This window comes from Lontra canadensis, unplaced genomic scaffold, assembly GCF_010015895.1.
Source record: "Lontra canadensis isolate GAN:19392208 unplaced genomic scaffold, GSC_riverotter_1.0 scaffold1, whole genome shotgun sequence".
In the NCBI taxonomy this organism is placed as follows: Eukaryota; Metazoa; Chordata; class Mammalia; order Carnivora; family Mustelidae; genus Lontra; species Lontra canadensis.
The window spans coordinates 92,888,971-92,914,667 of record NW_022630995.1 but is presented as its reverse complement, the minus strand read 5'-3'; the positions used below and the strand labels follow the sequence as shown (position 1 = coordinate 92,914,667).

The window sequence follows — 25,697 nt, the reverse complement described above, 5'->3', positions numbered from 1 at the left end:
TTAACATAAGATATATCTCTAGCAAATGTATAGAAGATGAATTAAAGGAGAAATACTGGTAAGAAAGATACAGCAGCAGGAGAATGATGAGGTGAATAATGCCAAAGTCATATTTTAGTAGATAGTATAACATTCATAGCATAACTTTAAATAATCTAATGTCGGGGGAAATCTTCATGCTGTACTATTAAATTAAAAAGAGAAGATATAAACTATATAATCCATGGTTGTACATATTTAAAAAGCACTTTCCAGTATTTTAAAATGTTAATTGTGGCAGGAGGTAGGTGAATTTTGTCTTGTTTTAGTTTCCTTTATTTTTCACATTGTCCTAAGTAAGCATGAATTTATTACCTCTATTATTAGGGAAAAAAAGGCATATTTTTAAACATTTTAAATCAACTCAGTTGAATTAAATTCTTGTGAGCTTTTCTCCTTTTTTGGGACAGTAAAAAAACGATGCTAACCTACTTTTTAATTACATAGAATTTGTTAAATATAAAATGCTCGACCCTTACATTTTGCTCAATATGATATACATTTTTTTTTAAAGATTTTATTTATTTATTTGACAGACAGAGATCACAGTAGGCAGAGAGGCAGGCAGAGAGGAAGGGAAGCAGGCTCCCCGCTGAGCAGAGAGCCCGATGCAGGGCTCCATCCCAGGACCCTGGGATCATGACCTGAGCCGAAGGCAGAGGCTTTAACCCACTGAGCCACCCAGGCGCCCTCAATATGATATACATTTTAATACGTAACAGCTGCAGGAGACTGGTATAATTTCAATTATGAATTATATTTGTATTTAGATAATAATTTTCTGTTATCCAGGGTAAAAGTTTCTTCTTACTATAATTAGAAAAATAGAGCAAATTCCAGATACATGTCAATACATACACACATGCACACACACAAACAGTAACTTTTTAAACCTTTTTTTCTTAGAACAATAAACTAACACTTATAAGTCTGTAATTTTACTATTCTGAAGCAATTTTAAATTAACATTATTTTCTACTTTCACAATTACAGTAAAGAAAGTAAACCATAGGCTTAAGTAATATGTTTTGAAATTGTTTAATTAACTAACATGAAAAGAGTTCTCATATTATGTTTAAATATAGGGAAGTTTTAAATAAGAAAATTTTCTTAAATAAGAAAATTTTATGAAACATATGTTACAAAACATAAGGCTCAGAATGGACCAGTTCTTTTTCTATTACCTCAGTATCATGCCATCGACCAATATCTTAATCAAAATAAAATGCCAATTTGATCCAAACCCTATAATTAAAGAATGCTTATATCTTTATTATTTTCAAAATTCACTTAATCAAAAAATCACCCCCTCCTAATTAGTGATATCCTTCAACGAAAAGGAAACAACAACCATAATAATAAAACAAATAATGTTTACCTTTAATCATTATGACAGTTATGAATAAAGCATATCAATAAAGTGGTAAATCGTTACATGGCATCAGGGTTAGAGGCTTAAAAATACTCAACTACTAAGACTTAACAGAGATCTAAATTTCTAATTTAGATTAACTCAATGGCCAGTCAAGAATTTATAATTTAAGATATCCCCAATTTCCTTGAATAAATCCTTACTTGTTAGCAAAGACAATTTTATGCATTAGTATGAAATTAAAAGGTTATTGAGATGAGTAGCAAGATGTATCATTAAAATGCCAGAAGAGTTGCTAATATTTCATTTGAAATGTAGATTTTATTTTTAATTTTGACTTAAACAGTTTAGCTTTATAGAGAGCTCTTCTTGGTTGGCATAAGAAATTATTCCAGGACAGATAATTCTGACTATTGTAAGAGGATGATATTTCGAGAAGTATTTATTAGCTTATCTTGTCCGTTAAACATTTATGAGCTGGTTCTTTATCGTCCAAAATGGCAAGGGAGCAAGAAAGATGAGCTGGAAAAAGACACTATGAGACCTCGTGGACACTGAAGAGATATGATCACGGGTACAGATTCTGTCTCAGGATGCCTTAAATATGTCAAATCACGTTCTCTTCAGACCCACTCAAAAGCTTGGTAAAGAAATAGAGGGAAAATTAAAGGTATCCAATGAGGCATAAACTGTAGTATGTGAGCAAAAGTGGAAAGCTCGTCTCAATCATCCATGTCCTTAATTTCTCAGAATTGCCATTTCAGGAAATGAACATTTCTATTAGAGAAAAAGAGGCCCTAAAACATTATCATATTTCAATATTATGACAGTCACTCAAAGGAGGGGGCTTGTGTGTGTGGATAGTAGCTTGTTCTTTGTCCTAAAGAAAATGAGATGATTTTCCTTGCAATTACTAATAAGAAATAGTAGTGTTTAGGATAATATTCCTAAATATGAAAAAGAAATTTTACATGTTATTCAAGCTATAATTTGGCTCATTCAGATTATATATTTCACTATTATAATCTCCTGAACTGCAGACTCACTTAGCCAAGTGACTAATATTTTCGATGTCCAAAGTGTATCTCAAACTCAGCTTATCAGTAAATGTACTCTTGATAGCCCCTTCCTCAAACTGGCTCCTCTTTCAATATTCCCCATCTTAGTAAATACACTTTCATCCATCTGCTTCTTCACGCTAAACCATTAGGGTCATCACTGACTTTTCTTTCTTCCACACCACGTCAAATCCATCACCAGTTAAAATATATCCTATTGTCGACTATGGCTCACTACCTCCACAAGTACTGCCTAGTCTGAGCATTAATTTCCGCCTTAAAATATCCTCTTCATTGGTATCTTTGTTCCACACTGGCTGACTTCAGACTCTTCTCCGTTCGGTGGCCAGATTATTTCTTTCAAAACATAATCTAATTGTATCAGATCCCTATTCAAAAGTTTCCGATGGCTCACATTACACCTATATAAATAAAATCCTTGTAGAAATATAAAAACCCACTTACGATAATATGAAGAGTAAAATGTCTTTCCGTGGCCTATAAGGCATTTCATGATTTCAACCTGATACTAAAAAGAGGTTGGAAGAATATACAAAATATATATACATGTAAAATTTCATTTTGCATATTTGTAATACTTTTCTGTCTCTTAATTAACTTTTCAATGTACTACTGCAGTGATCTCCAGAATACAAGAATGCCAGCAGGGTTAATGAACTCATATCCACCAAAAAACATTAAAATTTTATTTTTATTTATTTTGCCTCTCAATGAAATGTATGAGGTATAGTAATGTGTTGGCATAGTGGAATGAATTTAATTTATATATAAATAAATATTTATGAGTATTTTGTGGATACCTGTTCAAAATCATTTTTATTGATATGGTATATATCTACAAATGTTAGATACCACTGTCTTAGAGGGAATTTCTTTTCACCATCCATAAGAGAGAAATAAAAAACATATTTTAATAGCCTTGAAGTACTTCAAATATAAGTTGCTGACTTTGTATAAACTATGGGGAACACTTTACTTTTTAATGAGGTAATAATTGTCCTTTCAGAATTAGTAATGTTTTCTTTTTCTATATTTCCTTGAAACTTCAACAGTCATGGCACTAACTAAATTCAGGTTTTGCAATTTGCTTATGTTAAAGCTGAGGCAGCAGGAAATTGAGGTGGGGAGTACTTGACTTTCCAATCCATGCTTTTAATCACTATCTTTTGAAAAGCAAGAGCAACTGCTTGTTTCCCTTTAATGTTTCATTAACTTTTTTTTCACTCCTGGCATTGCCAGACAGAGAACAGAGAAGAGGTTACTTGGATGCAAGACAGTGTCATGTGGAAATAGGGACATTTTTTATATCTGCTCTTATAATTCCTCTTTTGCTACAGACATTGACCTGATTTTTATTTTCACTTAAAATGTTAAACTGGCCCTATCCTAAAAACTTTATTTATTTATTTACTTATTTTTTTTAATTTAATTTTATTTTTTCAGAGTTCCAAGATTCATTGTTTATGCACCACACTCAGTGTTCCATGCAATACGTGCCCTCCTTAATACCCACCAGTAGGCTCACCCAACCCCCGACTCCCCTCTCCTCCAAAACCCTCAGTTTGTTTCTCAGAGTCCACAGTCTCTCATGGTTCCTCTTCCCCTCTGATTTCCCCCAATTCACTTTTCCTTTCCTTCTCCTAATGTCCTCCATGTTATTCCTTATGCTCCAGAAGTAAGTGAAACCATATGATAATTGACTCTCTCTGCTTGACTTATTTCACTCAGCATAATCTCTTCCAGTCCCGTCCATGTTGATAGAGAAGTTGCATATTCATCCTTTCTGATGGAGGCATAATACTCCATTGTATATATGGACCATATCTTCTATATCCATTCGTCTGTTGAAGGGTATCTTGGCTCTTTCCACAGTTTTGCAATTGTGGCCATTGCTGCTACGAGCATTGGGGAACAGATGGACCTTCTTTCACTACATCTGTATCTTTGCGGTAAATACCCAGTAGTGCAATTGCAGGGTCAGAGGGAAGTTCTATTTTTAATTTCTTAAGGAATCTCCACACTGTTTTCCAAAGTGGCTGCACCAACTTGCATTCCCACCAACAGTGAAAGAGGGTCCCCCATTCTCCACATCCTCTCTAACACTTGTTTCTTGTCAAATCTGATCATTCTAACTGGTGTAAGGTGGTATCTCAATGTGCTTTTTATTTCAATCTCCCTGATGGCTAAAAAATTTCTTAAAATGAAGAGAAATTGAATATCATATTGCTTAGCAAAAGTGCTAGATATAAATATGGAAAGCTGCGTCCTCCAGAGAATTAAGGGGATCCCTAAAGACAAACGTTCTGACTAACCTCACCCTGTTCTCAGGGGTTCTTCAGCAATCACAAATTAACTTTTCCTCCATGACCTCTCTGCTCAGTCTGCTAAAAACAAAATCACAAAGCTGCCACATTTCTAGGAGGGAACCTAGAGTTTTTTTAATTTCTTCATGGCTCACTTTTTTCTTCTCACTGACACCAGGTAGTATGCAATGAGGTTAATGAGTCAAATTAGAAGTTAGATAAATATACTAGATATTAAATTCATTCTTCTTTTATAATCATCTACTTGTTACCAGTCAAAATATGCAAAGAATTACAGCCCTTCTTTTCATGATTGAATTATAAGATAAAAAGTCATTTTTCTTAGGACTGAAGTCTCAAGAGTTGACTCTTTTTTTTTTTTTAATACAGAAAAGACTTTACCAAAGACACTAAATAGAGTAGTATAAAACCTTTGTGTTTTCCTAAATATGAGTTTGTTTTAAAATCTACTTCATTGGTTGTTAACCGAAATCCATTATTTTTATTATGATGGCATTAAAAGTCAGTGGATAGTAACATGTAATATTATTACATGTTTTTTTGTGACCTAGAATTATAATGATTCTAGAGAGAATGAGCTTAATTGCTCATTAAAGAGAACAAGAGAAAGAGAAGGAGGGTCGAGGGGGTAAAAGAGGGGAAGGAAGAAGCAAATGCAGAAAGTGAGAGGAGAAGGGGTGGAAGAGAAGGAAAAGGAGGAGGAACATAGGGAGGGTAGAAGGACGTAAAGAAACAAAGAGAAAGAGGGAAAAGGAAAGAGGGAAAACGGAAAAGGAAAAACCCACAAAGACTATGGGTTCAAAACTGCAGTGTTACCATTTTTACAAAGTATTAAAGTAATTTAAAGGCTCATCTTCTGAAGTCCTGAGATTGTTCATTTTGCAAAGACAGCCCGGAAGAAAGGATAACACGTACAAACCGTGGCCGCTTCTACCAGCACCCCGTTTGTGAGCCATGGACTAGCCAGATTTGTTTAGTATTGAGATGAGGACAGCTTTTTAAAGGTTCTAACAAGGGACCAAACTACTCATAGTCTGATGAAAGAAAAAAATATCTTTTCTCAAGGAAGATCACCATTTTGATGGAATAGCTTGAATATTAAGAACTAAGAATATTCACTTTGTTTCTAAACCTGAGTATCATGTCATTCATCCACTCGAGTGCCCTTATGTATGATCCATAAAAACCTGTACAGTGTAGCGAGCCCCAAGTTCTCTTCTAGCTTTTTTCTCTCCTTTTACTCTTCTTCCTGTTTCTCTTGTTCCTTCCGCATACATCTTAAGTTCATTAGCTCATTAGCTTCCTGTCATCATGAAACACCTTCTCCTTCAATGACAGTCAAAATTCTATATACTCTGTCCAGCTCAGAAGTCACATTGTCAAAAGTCACTCACTACTCCACACTGAGTGTGGAGCTCAACTTGGGGCTTAACTCATCACCCTGAGATGGAGACCTGAGCTGAGAAGTGTTGGATGCTTAGCTGACAGCCACCCAGGCACCCCTCCATTCTTTTTTAAGATCACATTCATCAAATTCTATCCAAATTTTCTGTTTTATGTTTATTTCTTACACCAATCTATGCAGACTGTACCCTTGTTTCCTTATTTCTCTGATACACTAATAGTGTTTAATAGGTGCTTATTGAATGAGTCGAGGATACTATAGCTTTGACGTGAGCATAGAACTCTGAAAAATGTATATACCTCTGCAATTACACAAACATATTCATGGCTTACAGTTATTGCTGCTAAGATCACTTTCCCTCAAAGAGACAGATTTTTCCCAACTTATATTACTATTTTGAGAGTTATCTGACTAGGAGAGATGGCAAAATGTGCTGTTGAAAAGAGCGAGGGCTTTGGATCCTGACTTCCTAAGTCAAACTTGCAGTTCTGCCATCTCCAGCTGCACGATACTAGATTAGTTAACTTCTGGATGGTTTCCTCATTTAGAAAATGGAGATAATAATAGCATCCACTTCAAAAGGTTTTTGCAAGGATTACATGAGTTAACACCTGTAAATCATTTAGAATTTTAAATATAGTAAACAATGAATAAGTACGAGCTGTTTACTATAAAGAGAACAAAGAGCACTTCGTCATATTAAAAATAATGGGTATCAATACTTGAGTGGGTATTGAAGATGGCTTGGATATCACAGGAATTTTTACAGATTATGCCCTCATATCTCAGATTTAGACTTGTGTTTATTTTATTTTATTATTTATTGTATTTTTTAGACTTTATTTATTTGACAGAGAGAGAGTAAGAGACACAAGCAGGCGGAGCTGCAGGCAGAGGGAGAGGGAGAAGAAGGCTCCCCACTGAGCAGGGAGCCTGATATAATGGGAGGCTCCATCTCAGGACCTTGGAATCATGACCTGAGCCAAAGGCAGACACTTAACCGTCTGAGCCACCCAGCTGCCCCTAGATTTGTGTTTCATAGGAAATTATTACTAGTTATGTTTTTCTAACTTTAGGCAGACATTAATGTAACCAGTTTGGTAAGATAAAATAAAATATTACTTTAAGTCAGATTTGCATAAACATTATAAAGCACTTCAAGTATATATTGTTTCCCACAAAAATTATAAAGTTTTCTGTGTGTGTCAAAACAAAAAAGCAGACATTGATCAAAATACAGAAGTTTCAATTGCACATTGACATTTCAAATCTTTGGCTAAAGAGCACTTCTAAAACTCACAAAAACTACTTCCAGGAAAATACAGTGGTTAACAGTCAAGTGGTTTAGCCATCTCTATGCCACTCGTATCCTCCCTACCTTCTCCACCTCAACGTAAATGTTACTGGACTTGTGGAGCTACTGTGGAGTAGGTCTTTGGTTGTGTAAGGATGGAAAGTAGAATTGGGGGAAAGAGACAGATGGTGAATATATAAGTCAACAGGATAGCTTCAGAGAGTAGTAGATGCCATGAAAAAATAAGACATTTAAGTGATAGATGGTTAATGGGTAAAGGGGCAAACAACCACTCTCTAAGGAAGTGATGTTTGACCTGAGACATGAAAGACAGAAAAAATCAGACTTACAAATTTCCAGAAGCCACTTGTTCCAAGGAAAGTACCAGAAGCACAAAAGCCCTGATGGGCAAACAATCTTGGCATATTTAGACTGTACAGAAATAAGGATGGTGTGGTTGGAGTATAGTAAGTAAAGGTCAGAACAGAACTTCATTAGTGCAGAGAAGATGGCCAAGTCATGGCTCAGAACTTGAATTTTATTCTAAGATTAAATGAGATGTCAGTGGAGGGCTTTAAGAATGGCTGTGACATGCTTTATTTTGCATTTAACAACATTATCGTGACTGTTCTTGGAATAATGGATTCTGTGTAACCGGAATGGTAGCAGTTATCTGGGAGAGAGATAATGGAGCCACTGTCTTATAGGCTCACTGCGGAGATGAAAAGAAAAAAAAGCACAAATTGGGATGCATTTTGGAAGTAGGGTTGGCAGTACTTACTGATGAACTTATTAATTCAACAGATATTTAATAGGACCTACTATGGGCACATCTTGTAAAAGTAAGGTTTCCCAGTGTTACTGGAAGTTCACCTGCTCACTAGAAAGTCATTTCCAAAACATAATAATTCAGCCAATGGTTCCTTGCACTGTGAGTCGCTATGGCTGTGCTTGCTTATAGATGAGTTTCTTTTTTCAAAATCTAAATCACTAAAGATTCAAGAGTCGTTATATGCTATAGCATATACTTTTTAAAAAAGCTTTTGGCAAAAGATAGGATAAAAGCTCTTCCAATTCAGGGCAATGTGATGTGTTTAAGTTTCTTTTTTATTTCTCTAAATAGCTCATAATTCCTAAACTCTGTGTTTATGAGCGTAACATCTTAGCCCATGTAGAAAGCTCTGCCTATATAGATTTGATTGCTTGAGCAAGTTGTTTAAGTGAACTACGGAATGGACTTCTGAAAAGAAATTTCAGGAGGATGGCAATTTTCAAGTCACATCTTTTATTCACGTTTGATTTGAATGTGTACCTATGTGTGAAAGAGAATTTAAGTGGATATAATAACAGCTTCAAGTAGGAGCAAAATTCCACTACTTACACTTTATACTTTGAATGCCATTATTGGATACCTTAAATTGTGTTAAAAGTGACAATTATAAATCAGGGAAACACTTCATGCTTGGAATCTTTTACATAGTTTAATCTAGTAATTTTCACATAGTTCTAAAGGATGTTGGCAGTTGTGAACTTGCCGTTTACAAGAACACGACCTTTTCTTTACTTCTAAATCTCTTGGCTCCTTCTCAAGTTTTAGTTAATATTTTCACAGAGGTAATTGAACGCTGACTGTTCTGTTAGGTGTGAAGTTCAGTGGAGACAGATCTATAGGATCAATGATTGTAGACACGAAGAGTACCCTTTCCTTTCGTGAGAAGTAATCAAATCCAGCCTAGAGTTTTCTATTTAGTCTGTGGGGTTGAGTTTTCTTATTTCTATTGAGTTCAACTAGTTCATCTAAATTATCGATAATTATGTACCAATTGGGAAGGTCTTCTTCTTCTTTCTTTTTTTTTTTTAAGATTTTATTTATTTATTTGACAGGGAGAGACACAGCACAAGCAGGGGGAGCCGGAAAGGGAGAAGCGGGCTCCCTGCCGAACAGGGAGTTTGATGCGGGGCTGGATCCCAGGACCCTGGGATCATCACCTGAGCTGAAGGCAGGCACTTAATGACTGAGCCACCCAGGTGCCCAAGGTCTTCCATTTTCACATAATTAATTTTTATGTACTAAACACAGAGATTGTTTTAATTCTTTATAGTTCTCATTTGAGCAAAATTTCCATGGACAATGTTCACTAGAAAGTATTAAAAAAGTATGCAACTAGTGTTTCCAGAAAACCCCTCTATTGTTAATAATAATAATACAATCAACAACACTAATCACAAAACCAAAAACCTTGGATGAAAACATTTGAGGTACTTTGGTAGACACCAAAACCAAATTAAAAAGCAGGCTTGACTGGCCAAGGAAGCACTGTATTTGATGACTCAATTTGTTTCAATGGAATAAAGAATAATGATAGAAGTGTTATCATTTAAAAATAGCTCAGATAGCACAATAAAGTATCACAACCAAGGATGTTTTCACGAGCAAAACATATAATGAACTAAAAGCCTTGGTAAAAAGAGAATGTCTTTATCCCTAGATTTATGTGTTCCAGCAGGGAGAAACAATCAAGCAAAATTCAAGCTGTAAATAAACCCAGAGTTTATGGGCTGCTAACGCACCTCAGATATCATTTGATAATAAAAATGAGATATACTTTTACTTTCTCAAATAAGAATTCTAACCAAATTATTTATGTTTTCTCTGAAAAATCAAAGCACTTACTTTTGATCACATTTCACACTATTTGTATAAAACAGTAAGGGGACTAACATTATTGTCCCCATTTTACAGACAGAGAAGTTCTGAAACATTAGGAATATTGTATGACTTTTTCTTATAATTAATAGAAGTAATAAAATAAAACAAGATTTGTTGAATTTCGGTTACTAGATAAGTTACATTCCTGCAATCCATCTGATTTGAAGAAAGAGAAAGGAATAGCTTTCCCTTCCCTTCCCTTTCTCCCTTTCCTTTCCATAGTCCCGTCTCCTTTCCTTGTCACCTCTTCCCTCCCTCTACTTTCCTTTCTACTCCCTTGTTTTCCCTTCCTTTCCCTTTTCTTCTGACACCGCTCTAACAGCTTGTGTGAAATAGCACATGGTAGACAGATGCAGCTGTGATGCTATAATGTTCATTCATTTATGGGTTTATTCAACAAATACCTCTTAAACTAACACTTCCTGCCTGGGGGTGCATATAGCACAGGTGAAGAAGAGAGTACTCGTGAAACATAAAGATGCCACTGCAAGCAGTTTTGTGTATGCGGCTTTGTGTGGATATGTAGCAGCTGAGTCATGTCCTAAACCTCACCTGAACCCCAGGTGAGGAAGAAATAGTAGAGATGAAATCTGAGGGATGGTAGGGTGGAGGCAGGAAGTACTGTCAGCCTAAGGAGGAGTATACAAATGTCCTCTATAAAGGACAGATCCTGAAATATCAGCTAAAATTACAAATAATGGTTAATATTCGATTCTGTCACTCCCTTGCTCCAATTCCTTCCCTTCCTACAACAGAATAATAATACTCAAACTTGACATGTCATACAAAACTTTTATGATCTTACTCTGAGAACTTTATCTTCATCTTGTACTCCTACAAAACCCAAACATTTAGAGTTCCCAAATTTGCAATGGCTATTTTACCCTCCCCAACTAATCTTTTCTCTCTGACTGGAAAGCCTCCTACTCCATTCTCCCACTCCACAGCACTACCATGCCACCTCATTTGTCTGATGAAAATCTACCAATGGTCAACTCACTCAAATATCAACTCCTCTGGACAGTATTCCCATGCATTCCTTGACTGAGTTATGCACATCTATGAATATCCACACATTAGAACTATTTGATAGTGTCATCAGGATGATCTCCTTAGAAAATCAAATAAAAGAAGAAATGAAATGATTGACATAAAAATAAACTGGGGGTTTGGCCTCTTAACAACACAGGACACTGTAATAATTCATTATAAATTAAGCACCCGATTTCCAATTATATTTATCAATTATTCTTACATTTAAGATTAGGTCAACTTCAAATAAACATTTAACAAATAAATATCAACTCAGGCTAACTTTAGTGATAGAACCTTTTTAGCCATCTGCTGATAAAACTAGGGATAGCAATTATAAGACTTACTCTTTTTGATTCCTCAATGGATACCAATAAGTTAAGTCTTTACATAAATACTCATATCAGTATGTAACCACTAATGGAAAATTGAAGCTAAATAATTTGGTCTCCAGAAGTAAAAAAAATATAAAAATACCAACAAGTTTTAGGAAAGAGCTCATATTTTTATTTTCACATTATCTGACTCCTCAGAACAGCCAGGGGAAAATGAAGTAGGAATAAACAAAGTGAAATAAAGTGATACAAATGGTCTTTCTACTTTACTGTACTTCAAAATTAGAAAAAATAAATATGAAGAAAAAGGAACAAGATATATTGAAATAATTAGGTGTTAAATAATTTGTGGAAGAAATGGTAAAATCAAGAATGAGGCAAAAACTCAAACTGAAAAAGCACACATTTTCCAATTTTAGTTTTGTGAAGTCCTACAAAACCCACTTACTTTCCTACTGTCCTACCAACCCACTAAGCCATATAAACAGTGATACAAGGAGGTGTTTTTTTTTCTTATTACTACGAATTCACTGATTTTGCTTCCAAACTATCCCTAAATGTCTAGACCACTATGCACTTAATACTTCCATATATCAAGCTTCAAAATAAAGGGGAAATAAGGTCTATCTATTGACTAACATCCACACAAATAGGAGGTTGTATTTTTTGCTGTTGAAAATTTATTTATGCTAAAGAGCTATTCCACCATCTTTCATAACATGCTTTGGGAAAACTAAATTATCCAGTTACGCTAGATGAAATAGACTTCCCCAGTAAAATATTGCTGTTTTCATTTATTTTTCTAGGGAAACGAAATTGAAAAAACCAATGCAATTTTATGGATTTGTTTGTGGTCTGGAAATACATACATGAATGTAAATTATATTCCATCAGGATCTGTAGCAACCATTGCGTTGGAAAGAAGCATGTCTACACAATAATAGCAATCTTCCTCTTATTTGATGAAGAGAGAGTTCAGGTTTAGGAGACAAAAATATTCTGTTTGAATTTCCGTGTATATCCTACTCTGGAAAATGAAACAAAAACTGCACTAACCCCCAAATCAGAAAAGAGCAAAATTTCTTCACATTCTCTAGATCCTTGTACTAACTCTGATCCTGATTTTCGGTGTGAATAGGAAGAATAATATCATACATAGTGAGGCCACGGATCTTAGGTGACTCCAGATTTTACAAAGTCCCTGCTGTGAGTGTGAATCACTTCAGAAGTGGTGATTTATGTCCTTTTGTAAAGGTTAGTCCCGCAAATCTTTAAGAGGAAAAAAAAAAAAACAGATGAAGGAAAAAGAGAGGTGACTGTAGGTCTTTCAGCGAGTGGAAATAGAATTTTCCACAATCTATATACACTACAGGGGTCCATTCTTCTCACAGTTGGTGGCCATTCTTCCAGGCTGTATGCCTCACAGCTTCCAGGAACACTAATTGCTTCAAAATCCCTGCCCAGATAAGAAGCAGATTTCACTATAGTAGAGCAGTTAGCAGTGAGTTTATTTATTTATTTATTTTAAATAAACAGTGCTGGAACACATGTAAAAATCTCCCATGACCCCGAGTTAGAATTACTAATATATTGTTTTGTAGAGAAGTATATTTTGGCAGAATACGTAATGGCTTTGTTCTACATGAAAACTTATTTGATTCTTAAAGTTTTCTATAAAGCACGGCATTTATAGGAAATCAAAATCAAATCATCAAAGAATACTTGGATGTCTTGATATCAGTAATCAGTAGTTCTTTATAATCTGCTCTAAAATGGACTTGGGATATTTCTTGCATTTTCTATTGTGCCGCACATAGAATATGTTCTTAAGAATTATCTTACATGTCTGATTCTGTATTATTTCAGCACTAAAATAACTTAAAATTTGGTTCAGGCTATTCATGTTGATGTTTTCCTGTGCCTTACAGCTGTCTCTTCTGTACTTTGTCTTAAGAGCCAGCACTAATCCAAAATGTACTGCATCTGCTATTAGATTCCACAAACTTGGAGATTGATATACATGAAGAAGGAAAGCTCATTAAGCAGCCTCGGTGTATGAAAGTTCAGCAGACAGCACGTGGAGAAGTATATCATTGCAGTTCCATTATACTGTACTGTCAATTTCAAGTACACCGCTCTTTCGGGCACATATTTTTTCTTCACTTGAATTTGCAATTGGCCAAAATACAGGCAGGGGTTAGTGAGTCTAGACACTGCTTTGAACTTTGGAAAACAGATTTCCTGGCTCCAGTTCTCCCATTTTAAAACATCCTAGAATCTGAACATTTTTTAAGTGTATCTGCTAAGAAACTTGGAAAATTCTATTTTCATATTGTTCTTTGTGTAGCACAAAATTAAAATGAGTTAAAAAAAATTAAATCCAGTAGAACACAGTCATTTCAAGCTTTTGAAGTGACTGGTGACACCATCTGATAAGACTCCAGCCTTCCTTTAGTATTGTCAGTTGCTGCATATTTTATAGGGTAGTGTCTTGACTTGAATGATGGTGGGTTACCGGGTATAAGCAGTTTCACCTCATACATGATTAAATTATATTTCTTCCTTTCTGAACAAAGATTATATTGAAAATACAGGAAGGATTCAGCACCAGGGAAATACATGTTAGTATTTGACAAGTGTGGAGCAGTGCAGGAAAATATCAGTATGGGATGAGGTCATGATAGAATCCAAGAAAAATAAGAGGAAGTTATCCAAATGTTAAGTGGACAGATGCCTCGCTATTCTTTTGAAATGCCATTCAAATGGCCCTCATATCATTTAATTTTCTATTGTTAGATTCATTTGGGCAAAACAAGTTGGTATCGAAGGAAATCAAGAAACCCTATTCTTTGCAGTTTGCTGAATCAAAAGATCTAACACACAAGAGTAACGTATAGGAATCAAGATGTAAAAATATATTCCAATTTGTATTTTCTTTCTTATGGTAGATTGGAAAATAATGACACATGTAATAATTTAATTTATTTTTTTAGAAGTTTATTTATTTTAGTAATCTCTACACACAACATGGGACTCAAATTCATGACTCCAAGACCAAGAGTCCTATGTTTTTTCCAACTGAGTTAGCCAGGTATCCCAGAAAATAATGATATATTTTAAATTGTGCATAGAAGCAGGATGTCTGCTTGAGTTACAAAAAAAAAAAAAAAAAAAAAGAGAGAGAGAGAGAGAAAAGAAAAGAAAAGAAAAGAAAAGAAAAGCTCTTGAAAATACATAAGGAAAAAATATCAGAGACTTTTGAGTGCAGAAATAATACAGGTCTATTCTAGAGGGGACAATGCAAAATAATGTGAATCCCTAAGTCAAAAGCTAGACAATGAAACTACCCTGGTCTTGGTGTGGTTCATGGTCACCACCCCACCTCTTTTGTGATATGATATCATTTAAAAAAAAAATTATAGTTAACACACAATGTTACGTTAGTTTCAGGTATATACACAGTGATTAGAGAAGCCTATACGTTATGCTATGCTCACCACAAATATAGATACTACTTGTCAGTATACAGTGTTACTGTAATACCACTGACTATATTCCCTATTCTGTGCCTTTCATCCTCATGACTAATTAACTCCATAACTGGAAGCCTGTGCCTCTCATTCCTCCTCACCCACTTTGTCCATCCCCTACGCTCTCTACCCACTGGCAACACCAGTTTGTTCTGTGTATTTATGGTCTATTTCTGCAGAAAGGTTTGTGCCTTTTTAACTGCAGAGCACTGTTGTGGAAGTTATAAACCAGAAAAGAAAAAAAAAGAAAAAAACCCCGACAACTATATGTGGAACTTTTCAAGGTTATTTAATCTAGTTCCCTTCCTTTAGGCAGATGAACTCCCAAAGCAATAAGAAAGAACTTTATAGTTGTTGATTCTATTTTAAAGTACTCTAGAGAGGGAGATTCCAGGACATTCCCTCATATACTTTTTCCAACTTTTATTAGCCTCATAGGATGTTTACATACAAATGAATCCAGACACCACCAATCTATTCAAAATAGTTCTGCAAAATCTAGCAGTAATATTTCTTTCAGTATACTGGTGATGGAAATTTCTTTTCTTCTCAATACATATCCCTTAATACATCCAATACTGAATTACTTTCCATTTTGTCTAATTCTTTTATTTGTATACATGTTAAGCTCTCTTTTTCTTTTCCCCCGACCTTACAATCACAGAGTATAACCAATTTATAATGCTATTTTGTAATATTTAACATTAAACCTACTTCATATTTTTTAATGTTTACAATGAAAGAGATATACCCCATGTCTAGTTGAATAAAAATAGAGTCACAGATTTTTAGCATCAAATGAGATATTAAAGTATTAGATTTCTTATTCCTACAACATTTCTGTTTGGGCAAATTCAATGACAAAGTACTTAATATGTCATGATGCCACCCACAAGTTTCTGGCAGATTTAATCTACACTTATATAATATTTATCCTTATATAGTGCTGGAATTATATCACTATTTTCTTTGAAAATAATTTTGGGAGTTTGCATTATTTCCTATTAAATTTCACCTTGCTAGATTTGGTCTATCATTCTAAATATGCTAAGAAAAAATGGGTATTAATATTATCTGGAGTATTTACTATTATTGCTAGCTTTGTGTCATGCTGTCTATATCCTTATTCATCCATTCATCAACACACAAAAAACCCAATGCTACAAACAGAAATCTATACACCATTTAACAAATCCATTGAGAAAATTACCATACAAAAAGATGTCATATATATGATTACTATAGTATTTCTATGATGTGAAAGTATAGAGCATCAATGAAAAAACAAATTAAAGCTAGATTGGCCTTTAATCTTTAGAGTTTATGCTAACACTAGTGATCACTTATCCTACTTATAAGTCCTCACAAAAATAAATTTTCCACATTACAAGTCAGTTGGACCAGTAAGTAGAGGAAGTGGTCATCTCCAGGTGATTTCATGGAGGTTGAATGCTTCCTAACAAATGCTTATTTTCACAAGGGACTTTATCTAAAATAATGCAATCATAGACCTCTCCTTGGGGAACTGTCTCTGTTAGAATACAAATTAGCATATTAATCAAATCAATAGCATACTTTCACATCAATGAACTTTCAGATTTTTTCTTGAGCATGATTTTGGTGAGAGAGTAAAAAGATACTTTTAATTCTGACAAAGAATTCAGGCCAGAGGAAAAGAATAGATCAAACGGGAGGTTTGGGTGTCAGCATGTATTTCCTCTTTTTGTTTTTGTCTTTCCTCACTCCATTCCTGTCCTAGCCAGACTTGCTGGAACCATCTAACCTGAAACTGTAATTAAGCATGCTATTTCTTTTCTCCGTATCAGTGTATGGATCATAGGCCATCACTTAAGGAGCCTCTCTGTTCATAATAGGACACAAGCACGTAAAACTTGTAAGCTTACATTCCAAGCTTCTTCATTTACCCCTCCCTCCCCTCTTTCACTGTGGCCCATTTTCTTTCATTCACATTAAGTCTCTCTTCCAGTGTGGTGGTTAATTTATGTGTCAGCTTGACTGGACCACAGAGTGATCAGATTATTTGCTCAAATATATTTTGGGCGTGTCTGTGAGGGTGTATTGGATGAGATTAAGAATTGAATTGGTCAACTGAGTGAAGCAGATTGCTCTCTCTAATGCAGATGGAACTCAGCCAATCAGTTGAAGGCCTGAACAGAACAAAAAGTCTCACCATCCTGTGAGTTACAGGGAACTCCTGATTGACGGTCTTTGAGCTAGAACATTGTTTAGTCTTCTTGCCCTCAGGTTTGTATTAAAACATTGGCTCTTCCTTGGTTTTGATATTGCCAACCTTTAGCCTGGAACTACACCATCAGCTCTTCTTCTTCTTTTTTTTAAGATTATTTATTTATTTATTTGACAGACAGAGATCACAAGTAGGCAGAGAGGCAGGCAGAGAGAGAGGAAAGGAAGCAGGCTTCCCGCTGAGCAGAGAGCCCGATGTGGGGCTTGATCCCAGGACCCTGGGATCATGACCTGAGCCGAAGGCAGAGGCTTAACCCACTGAGCCACCCAGGTGCCCTACCATCAGCCCTTCTGATTCTCAGACCTCAGGTAAGTCCTTAGGACCTGAACTAGAACTAGACCATCAGTTCTTCTGGGTCTTTAGATTGCCAATTGCAGATCTTGGGACCTGTCAACCTACATAATTACATGAGAAATTTCTTTGTAATAAATCTCTCTGTCTCCCTCCCACCCCTCACTCCCCTGGTTCTGTTTCTCTGGAGAGCCCTGACTAAAACATCTTGTAACCTCTCCCTACACAGGTCTGGGATTAATCCCTATTTTGGCAAGTACCACCAGATGCTGCTGGTACCTGTCTCCCTAGAGAGCCAACAAGTAATATCTCCCTAGATTGCTTATGGGTGTTTACTGTCCATGTTTTAAGCAGCATTTTTCTTTAATTTCACATATTTGTGGGTCACTTTTTGTAAGATACAGTCTTCGTAGTACCATACTTTATGATGTCCAATATTATCCATACTATTGACCATCTCTAGTATTGTTCTTTCTGCTGTGTCTATCCAGGACTCTCTCCTTTCTGATGTGTCATATTTTGAGTTCACCATCAATTCACAATGATAAAGCAAGCACAGCTGTGAACAGATACAAGAAAACTTCTGAAACTTCCCTCTTCCACTATTCCATCCTGCCTGTAATTAAAATCTATCTGTGTGACAGTGATAATATTTTTTTTTAAGATTTTATTTATTTATTTGACAGACAGAGATCACAAGTAGACAGAGAGGCAGGCAGAGAGAGAGAGGGAAGCAGGCTCCCTGATGAGCAGAGAGCCCGATGCGGGACTCGATCCCAGGACCCTGAGATCATGACCTGAGCCGAAGGCAGCGGCTTAACCCACTGAGCCACCCAGGCGCCCAACAGTGATAATATTTTTAAGCAAGGTTTGCAGTAGTTAGCATTGTTTTCTGGGTTCACCAGTTTGTTAGAAATACTAGATGACAAATAGTCTTCTATTTTATTTAAAGAACCAACTGTAAGTCTCTATAAGGAATGATCCTTTATGAGGGGTTTGGTACTGAATTCAAAATAAAAAAGAAGTTTTAAATTCATCTCTTTAATGACAAGTAGACAGGCATTCATATAATTTATAGCAATAGCAATCAGATCTGGGGGCAAGAATTTTAGGGGAGGTAATCATCAGTGCTCTGATGCTTATCCACTTCCCCTTAGAAATGGTTAGAGAAGGTTTGGAGTCAAGAGTGTAGCCCTGGGGGGTGCCTGGGTGGCTCAGTGGGTTAAAGCCTCTGCCTTTGGCTCAGGTCATGATCCCAGGGTCCTGGGATCGAGCCCCACGTCGGGCTCTGTGCTCAGCAGGGAGTCTGCTTTCTCCTCTCTCTCTCTGCCTGCCTCTCTGCCTACTTGTGATCTCTGTCTGTCAAATAAATAAATAAAATCTTAAAAAAAAATTAAGTAAATTAAAAAAAAAAAAGAGTGTAGCCCTGGAATGAAAAAGGTATGAAAAAATGACCCTTGCCTTTATGGAGTTCAAATTCTCAACTAGTGAGGAAAGAGATAAACAGAAAGGTTTTCTACATTTGCTTTCATTAACATACACATGCACACCTCAGTTTCCAAAAAAATACTTACAGAAAATTCGGATATCTCTTAAGGGTCATTGAGTTTGAATTATACACAAAACATTGGAATATCTCAGATTTATGTCCATAAGGGATATCTTTGAGGCACATTGAAGATTATCTAGCTCAACTAGCAAACAAGCTCTGAGAAATGGTTTCTTACAAAAGATCATAGAGCCTACAAGCTGTTCACCAGGATAGTGCCACCCCAACACAACAGATCTTGTTTAAATTTTGTTTTGTTTTCAGTAACTATGTCATTTGAGGGAAAAGTTTTTTGATTATTCGTATTTATTCATGCTTAAAGCATTTTAACCCCCACTTCCCTACCCCTTTAATCCAATTTACAAGTTTTCATTTTTTACATAAAGTAGGTTTTATTTAATTTCTTCAGGAATTTAAAATACCATAGAAAGGGGCACCTGGGTGGCTCAGTGGGTTAAGCCTCTGCCTTCGGCTCAGGTCATGATCTCAGGGTCCTGGGATTGAGCCCCACATCGGGCTCTCTGCTCAGTGGGGAGCCTGCTCCCCCCCCACCGCCTGCCTGCCTCTCTGTCTACTTGTGAGCTCTCTGTCAAATAAATAAATAAAATCTTTAAAAAAATACCATAGAAAAATTATCTAAATAATTCATTTTAAACAGACCTTCACCACATACAACCGAGCTGTCATTTTGTCTAGTGCATGAATCTTTTTCTCTGAATATGAAAATTTGTTACATTAAATGAGGTAGGCATAGCATATGACCCACTACTTCATATTTTTTATGTGCACTAAGATGTGAAAGAGGAGATGCTTTTGTAAGACCTCAGGAATGGAACACTTATGGGAGAAAAATCAGAAAGCCAAAATAATTTCAACATTATCTTAATATACTTTACACTCAATAGACATTCACCTTGATATACTTTTGCACAAATAAAAGGAGGTAAAATTAAAAATAGAGCTTCCCTATGACCTTGCAATTGCACTACTGGGTATTTACCCCAAAGATACAGATGTAGTGAAAAGAAGGGCCATCTGTACCCCAATGTTCATAGCAGCAACGGCCACAGTTGCTAAACTGTGGAAAGAAACAAGATGCCTTTCAACAGACGAATGGATAAGGAAGATGTGGTCCATATACACTATGGAGTATTATGGTTCCATCAGAAAGGATGAATACCCAACTTTTGTTTATCAACATGGATGGGACTGGAAGAGATTATGCTGAGTGAAATAAGTCAAGCAGAGAGAGTCAATTATCATATGGTTTTGCTTATTTGTGGAGCATAAGGACATGGGGAGATGGAGAAGTCAAGGGAGTTGGGGTTAAATTGAAGGAGGAGATGAACCGTGAGAGACTGTGGACTCTGAGGAACTAACTGAGGGCTTTGAAGGGGCGGGAGATGGGAGGTTGGGTGAGCCTGATGTGGGTATTGTGGAGGGCATGATTTGCATGGAGCACTGGGTGTGGTGCATAAACAATGAATTCTGGAACACTGAAAAGAAATTTAAAAAGTAAATAATTTTTTTTTTTAAAAAGGAAATAAAGTTGTGAAACTTTGAAAGGTAAAAGGACACAATTAGAGAAAAAAGGGTCAAATTCTCCATTTTGATGATCTCCAAATAAAATTAGTGGAGATTTTTAAAATAGGCCTTAGATGACCCTGGTATACAAAGATAATACATAGTAACATATTGTCAATGTGATTTTACATTGTGATCATTTTTAGAGACTGACTTGTGTGTGCCTACTGAGATCTTGAGTCAGAAGCAAACAGCTTATGGACAAAATATGCATTCACTGATAACATTGTGAATGATAATTCTGGGCTAGAGAACTGCATATTATGTCTTTACTACAATTCAAGAATAGAAGTCAGCACTGAGATGTTATATTACATTTAGTTGCTAAATTCAACATATGCCTCTCAACAAATCTGTGTTTTTCTTGATTGAAGATCATAATAATTAAAAATCAAACTTGAGTAACTTGGAGATGTAATCTAATTTCCTTTTAGTAGGGCTAGTATTTACCAACTATTCTTGTGAAAGGATTGGCAATGGAAACCAAAAGAAACAAGTATTTGAAAATTCTCATGTTATAAAAAAAGGGTAAATAGAATACATACCGGGTTTAGAAGGATTGTGAGGAAAAGTTCACCTCCTTTGATACTTTTATCCAATTCTTGGGGTCCTCCCGGATATTCTTTGTAGAAAATAGTGTGTGTGAACAGCCCACAGGTCTGTCGAGGGAGGACCTGAGGAAGAAGGGGGAAAGCAGCACACAAAATACTTAATTAAATGACTCGTGTCTTCAGAGTCTGTAAATTATCATTTCCTATTGTAGTTTCTTTGGGTGCTAAAGCCAAATCTTACTGAAATCAAGATCTGGTATTGGTGTAATGATGTAAATATTAAGGAGTTGCCAAATTAAAGCTATAAGACACATAGGCTAAAGCATTGTCATGAAATGTTATAAATTTCACCCACCATCTCAGTTATGTTAAAGGACTGGCAAAAAATAAAAGTCTTCTTAAGATTAATTTAATTCAAATATAGAGAAGCCCAAAGTTACATTTTTCATGGTATTAGGCCATTACTGTCCTTGCTTCTGAATCACAATCTTACATAGTACTCAATTTCTAAGACTCAAAACAGTCCGTTTTCATGACTTCTACCACTTTTATAAATTTTGTTTTCACTACACTCAGATTTTAAATTTTAGTCAGACAATCTAATGACTACTTCTGGTACATTCTGTGGTTAATTCTGTTATAAATTTGAATGTTCAACAGAGAAAGCAAATAAGTAGTTTTATTCCAGAAGTTGATTTTGAATAAAAAAGCTGCTTATAATCTAATGGAAAAATGCATCCAATTGAACAGAGTAACTATAATTGTATTTATTCTTTGCTTAATTTCTATAGTAGTTTGTATTAAGTTCAAACTAAATGAATGCATGTAATATTGGTTGAAATGAATGTTTTTATTTTATAATAATCAAATTCATGTAACTCAATAAAGGGAAAAGTGGTATTTTCACTCTAATTTAAAATTATACAAGAACAATTCTTTCTATACCGCCTGGATTTTTATGAATGTCAATACCACTATTTGCATAATTAATAGCTTCATTTAAGTCTGAGGCTTTTTAAGGTCTTCTAGTACTGGCTGTGGTTAAGCACATGTATTACTGTGTTTTCTTTGGTTTTAGATAGTGATTAGGTAGATAGATAGATGATAGATAGACAATTCTAATAGCAATCTGAACAATGAGTGGGAAGATGTAAATATTTAAAATAGGGAGAAGAGTTTGTAGACCCTTGCTATGATCTAGGCAAATGATAATGAGAACATAACCTAAGGCACTGGAATTAAAGATGGACATTTTAAGATGACTATTTTATTTCAAAGTGAAGAATACCATTTTTTCTTCATTCCAATGAATACCTATAAATTCCTAGGTGAAATTCATTTGATTCTATTCTCATTTATAACAACTGATATACCATTGTTGCATCAGATTATTTTTTAATCAATATATCTGAAAAAATATATGTCCACCTCCATTTTTAGAGACTGCAAGGAAAAGAAACATGAATATGAAAACAATATCCTAAGACACTCTTAAGTATCTGAAAACCAAAATAAACTGAGTAGATAAATTTAGTTTTCAGATCCTATTTGTTTGACTCTGTCTGTTGCTAGTGTAGTGATTTGGGAGCTATTCTCTTAATCTATGGACTGACACTTTGCCTGGAAAATTCTCAATATGACTACCCAAACAAAAAGACAAGGAGCAACTCCCAAAAGTATAAGGTCCCCAGAAAAAACGTCAATTGAGAAAGTACATGGATGATTTGTTTGAAATTCATTTTCAGGATTTTGAGGTTATCTTGGATTTGGCAAAACCACCCACAGTTTACGAAGCAAACCACTAGCCAAACAATGTATTAACCTGTGACCAGTTACCACCATGGTATGTTAGGAACTTAGGATACTCGTGTTAGAGAGCTCTGAAGTTAGATCTTGTATTTATTCCACATATAGGTATTAAGAGCTTTCATCACAAAAAGCAGTTTATGCTCACCATGATGTTATTGTGAATGAAGCCCTTTCGGTACCGTGCAGGTTTCAAATGTGGATATTCTTCAGTGCTGGTGACCTGAATACCCCAGACCTTCTTCCAAGCTTCATACAACTGAATATGAACTGGGTAGACCCCTGAGTGATGTGGTGCCACTGCGTAGCCCATGTTGATAGGTATTCCATGCTCCTAAAAGAAAGCGAGAACATCACATGGAGTGTGGTCAATTGAATCCAATTAAAATTGTTTCCATAAACATTCTTTAGTATACATTGAATTCTATGCTAAGTACAAGAAATCTAAAAACTAACATAGAGCTTTGTCTTTCAGCAGCTCATAATCTTAAAGCATTCTGATGGTATCATAGACATAGTAAATACTTTGGCATGTGGTATGTGGGTGAGTTTAATTCTGAATTTTGAATATAGAAAGTTTTGGAGAAGAATAGGAAGAGAACACGGACTTTCCTCAGATAGAAAAGTAGTGTTACTTGAGCAAGTGCCAAATATGAGAGATGGACGAACACATTGTGTGTGTGTGTGTGTCTGTGTATAAAATGTTGAAGACAACCAGAAAGCTAAGAATGAACTATAATGAGCTTTTACTGTTAACTAAGGGATTTAAAATAAATTCCATTTAAATAATGTAGATAAGCAAGCTCTCTGAGCATGAAGGGACAAGATCTGTTCTATGTTTTTGGAGGAAAGACCTAGTGACAACACATTAAGATGAACTAAAAGTGGAGAGGAAACGAATTAAGGCTGTGCATTAGGAAGTTACTGCAATAGTGCAGAGTAGAGGGAACACGAGTACCCAGACCAGACTGATTATTGGTGGTGCAATTAAAAGCCAGGGGACAAATATCATATGACACACAGTGGTCTCTGATACAGAGGGTAAAGGAAAAAAATTAAGGTTCTTCCCTTGGTTTTGGTTCATAGCAGCTCAATTTACTCCTTATGAAACATACACCTTACTATGAGATGCTTGCCTTGGGTAAACAGTCAAGTCTAAAGGAAAACAAGTACAAATTTAAAGTGAGAAAATGTAAAAAATTATTGCAGAATGATATTATATTCCAAGGTACATGATATAGATCTGCAGTTTTCTAATTTATCCTTTTTTATATTTCTTCCTTTAAATGATTATCTGCTTTATAAGACTCCTTCTAGGATTGAATCTCATCAATGAGGTTATAAATGCTAGTTTACAATATTGTAAGAAAGTTGATTGAATCAATAAACAGAACACAGAAGTGGTGACAATTGCCATTTATATTTTCCATTATATGGCACACAGCATAGGGAAAGAATTCAGTCTGGCATAATAAGCAAATGGTAAATGGATCAAATATCTATAGTGCCTAAGTCACATGCCACACTCAGCTCAGAAGGTGGGCCCTAAATATTTTGCAAGGCTCCCTCATTTTTCCTTTCACGGAATGACTCTCATCGTAGAGCCAAATTTACCCTCTCTTTCACCAAGACGATGTGTTTTCAAACATCTATTACAATAAATGACTCTGTAGAAAGTCTGTGTTATGAAATCAATGTTATAAAATGAGCTGGAGTCGTTTGCTAGGCACTGGGGAAAATTCATTTCTTGGTGTGTGCAGAAGAAAAACACTTTTCCCAGCTTATATTTTCAATACAAGGCAAGGTTGGAAAAGTCCAGTAACAAAACTCCTTGGAAGCTGCCAGAGGGGCAAGCAGCTACTGTTACTTTGACTCATCGCTGGTGGACATGCACTGGGAAAAGCCTTAGTTCTCATGGATTAGTTCCCTGTTGCCCAGTGACATCATCACTAGCCATTCTGAGGATCGGTATCACCAGGTAGCCAGTGTGGATGCATTGGGTATGAGAGGAAGATGAACTTCCTCATGGGAGAAATATAAGGTTGGTGTTCAAAGTCTTCTATGTGGTAAATAGAACTCATGTTAATGATGTGTAGACAAGTACTCCTGATTTGCAAGAAAGGAAAAACAATCTGTTATACTCTCATTACTTTTTCATGATTCATACGGAGTTTTGTAATTATCTTGTCCCATGATTTGCAAAATAACAGTGTATGAATCTGAGTAATCCATACTGTTCACTTTTCTAGGCCTCATTTTCTATCCCTGTATAATATGTTATTCCAAATTTGGGACCTAGAACATTAGATAAGTAAGTATGTAAATACTTACATACTTTAAATACTTAAATACTTACATATGACATTACAAATGTCATAGAAACAAAGGGGTGAAAAATAAAATCATGAAGAAAATTGAAATATCAAACAACTGTATCTCCTCAGGAAAAAAAAAAAGACATTTCAATTTTGACAGGTAGTAAAATGAATTGTAGAACTTTCTTGAAAAACCAGAAGGTAAAAAGCAATTG

The 25,697-nt window shown here is 35.5% G+C and overlaps 1 protein-coding gene across 1 annotated transcript in view; it reads right to left on the bottom strand.

Moving 5' to 3' along the window:
* The window catches only part of LOC116868517 (bifunctional heparan sulfate N-deacetylase/N-sulfotransferase 4), a 237,430-nt gene that overhangs the window by 74,400 nt on the left and 137,333 nt on the right, over positions 1 to 25,697 (bottom strand). Inside the window, exons 4-5 of the mRNA XM_032858895.1 lie at positions 23,316 to 23,501; positions 21,356 to 21,484 (exon numbers count right to left, since the gene is read on the bottom strand). Of these exons, the coding sequence (XP_032714786.1) occupies positions 21,356 to 21,484; positions 23,316 to 23,501 (315 nt within the window). The remainder of the gene's footprint in view (positions 1 to 21,355; positions 21,485 to 23,315; positions 23,502 to 25,697) is intronic.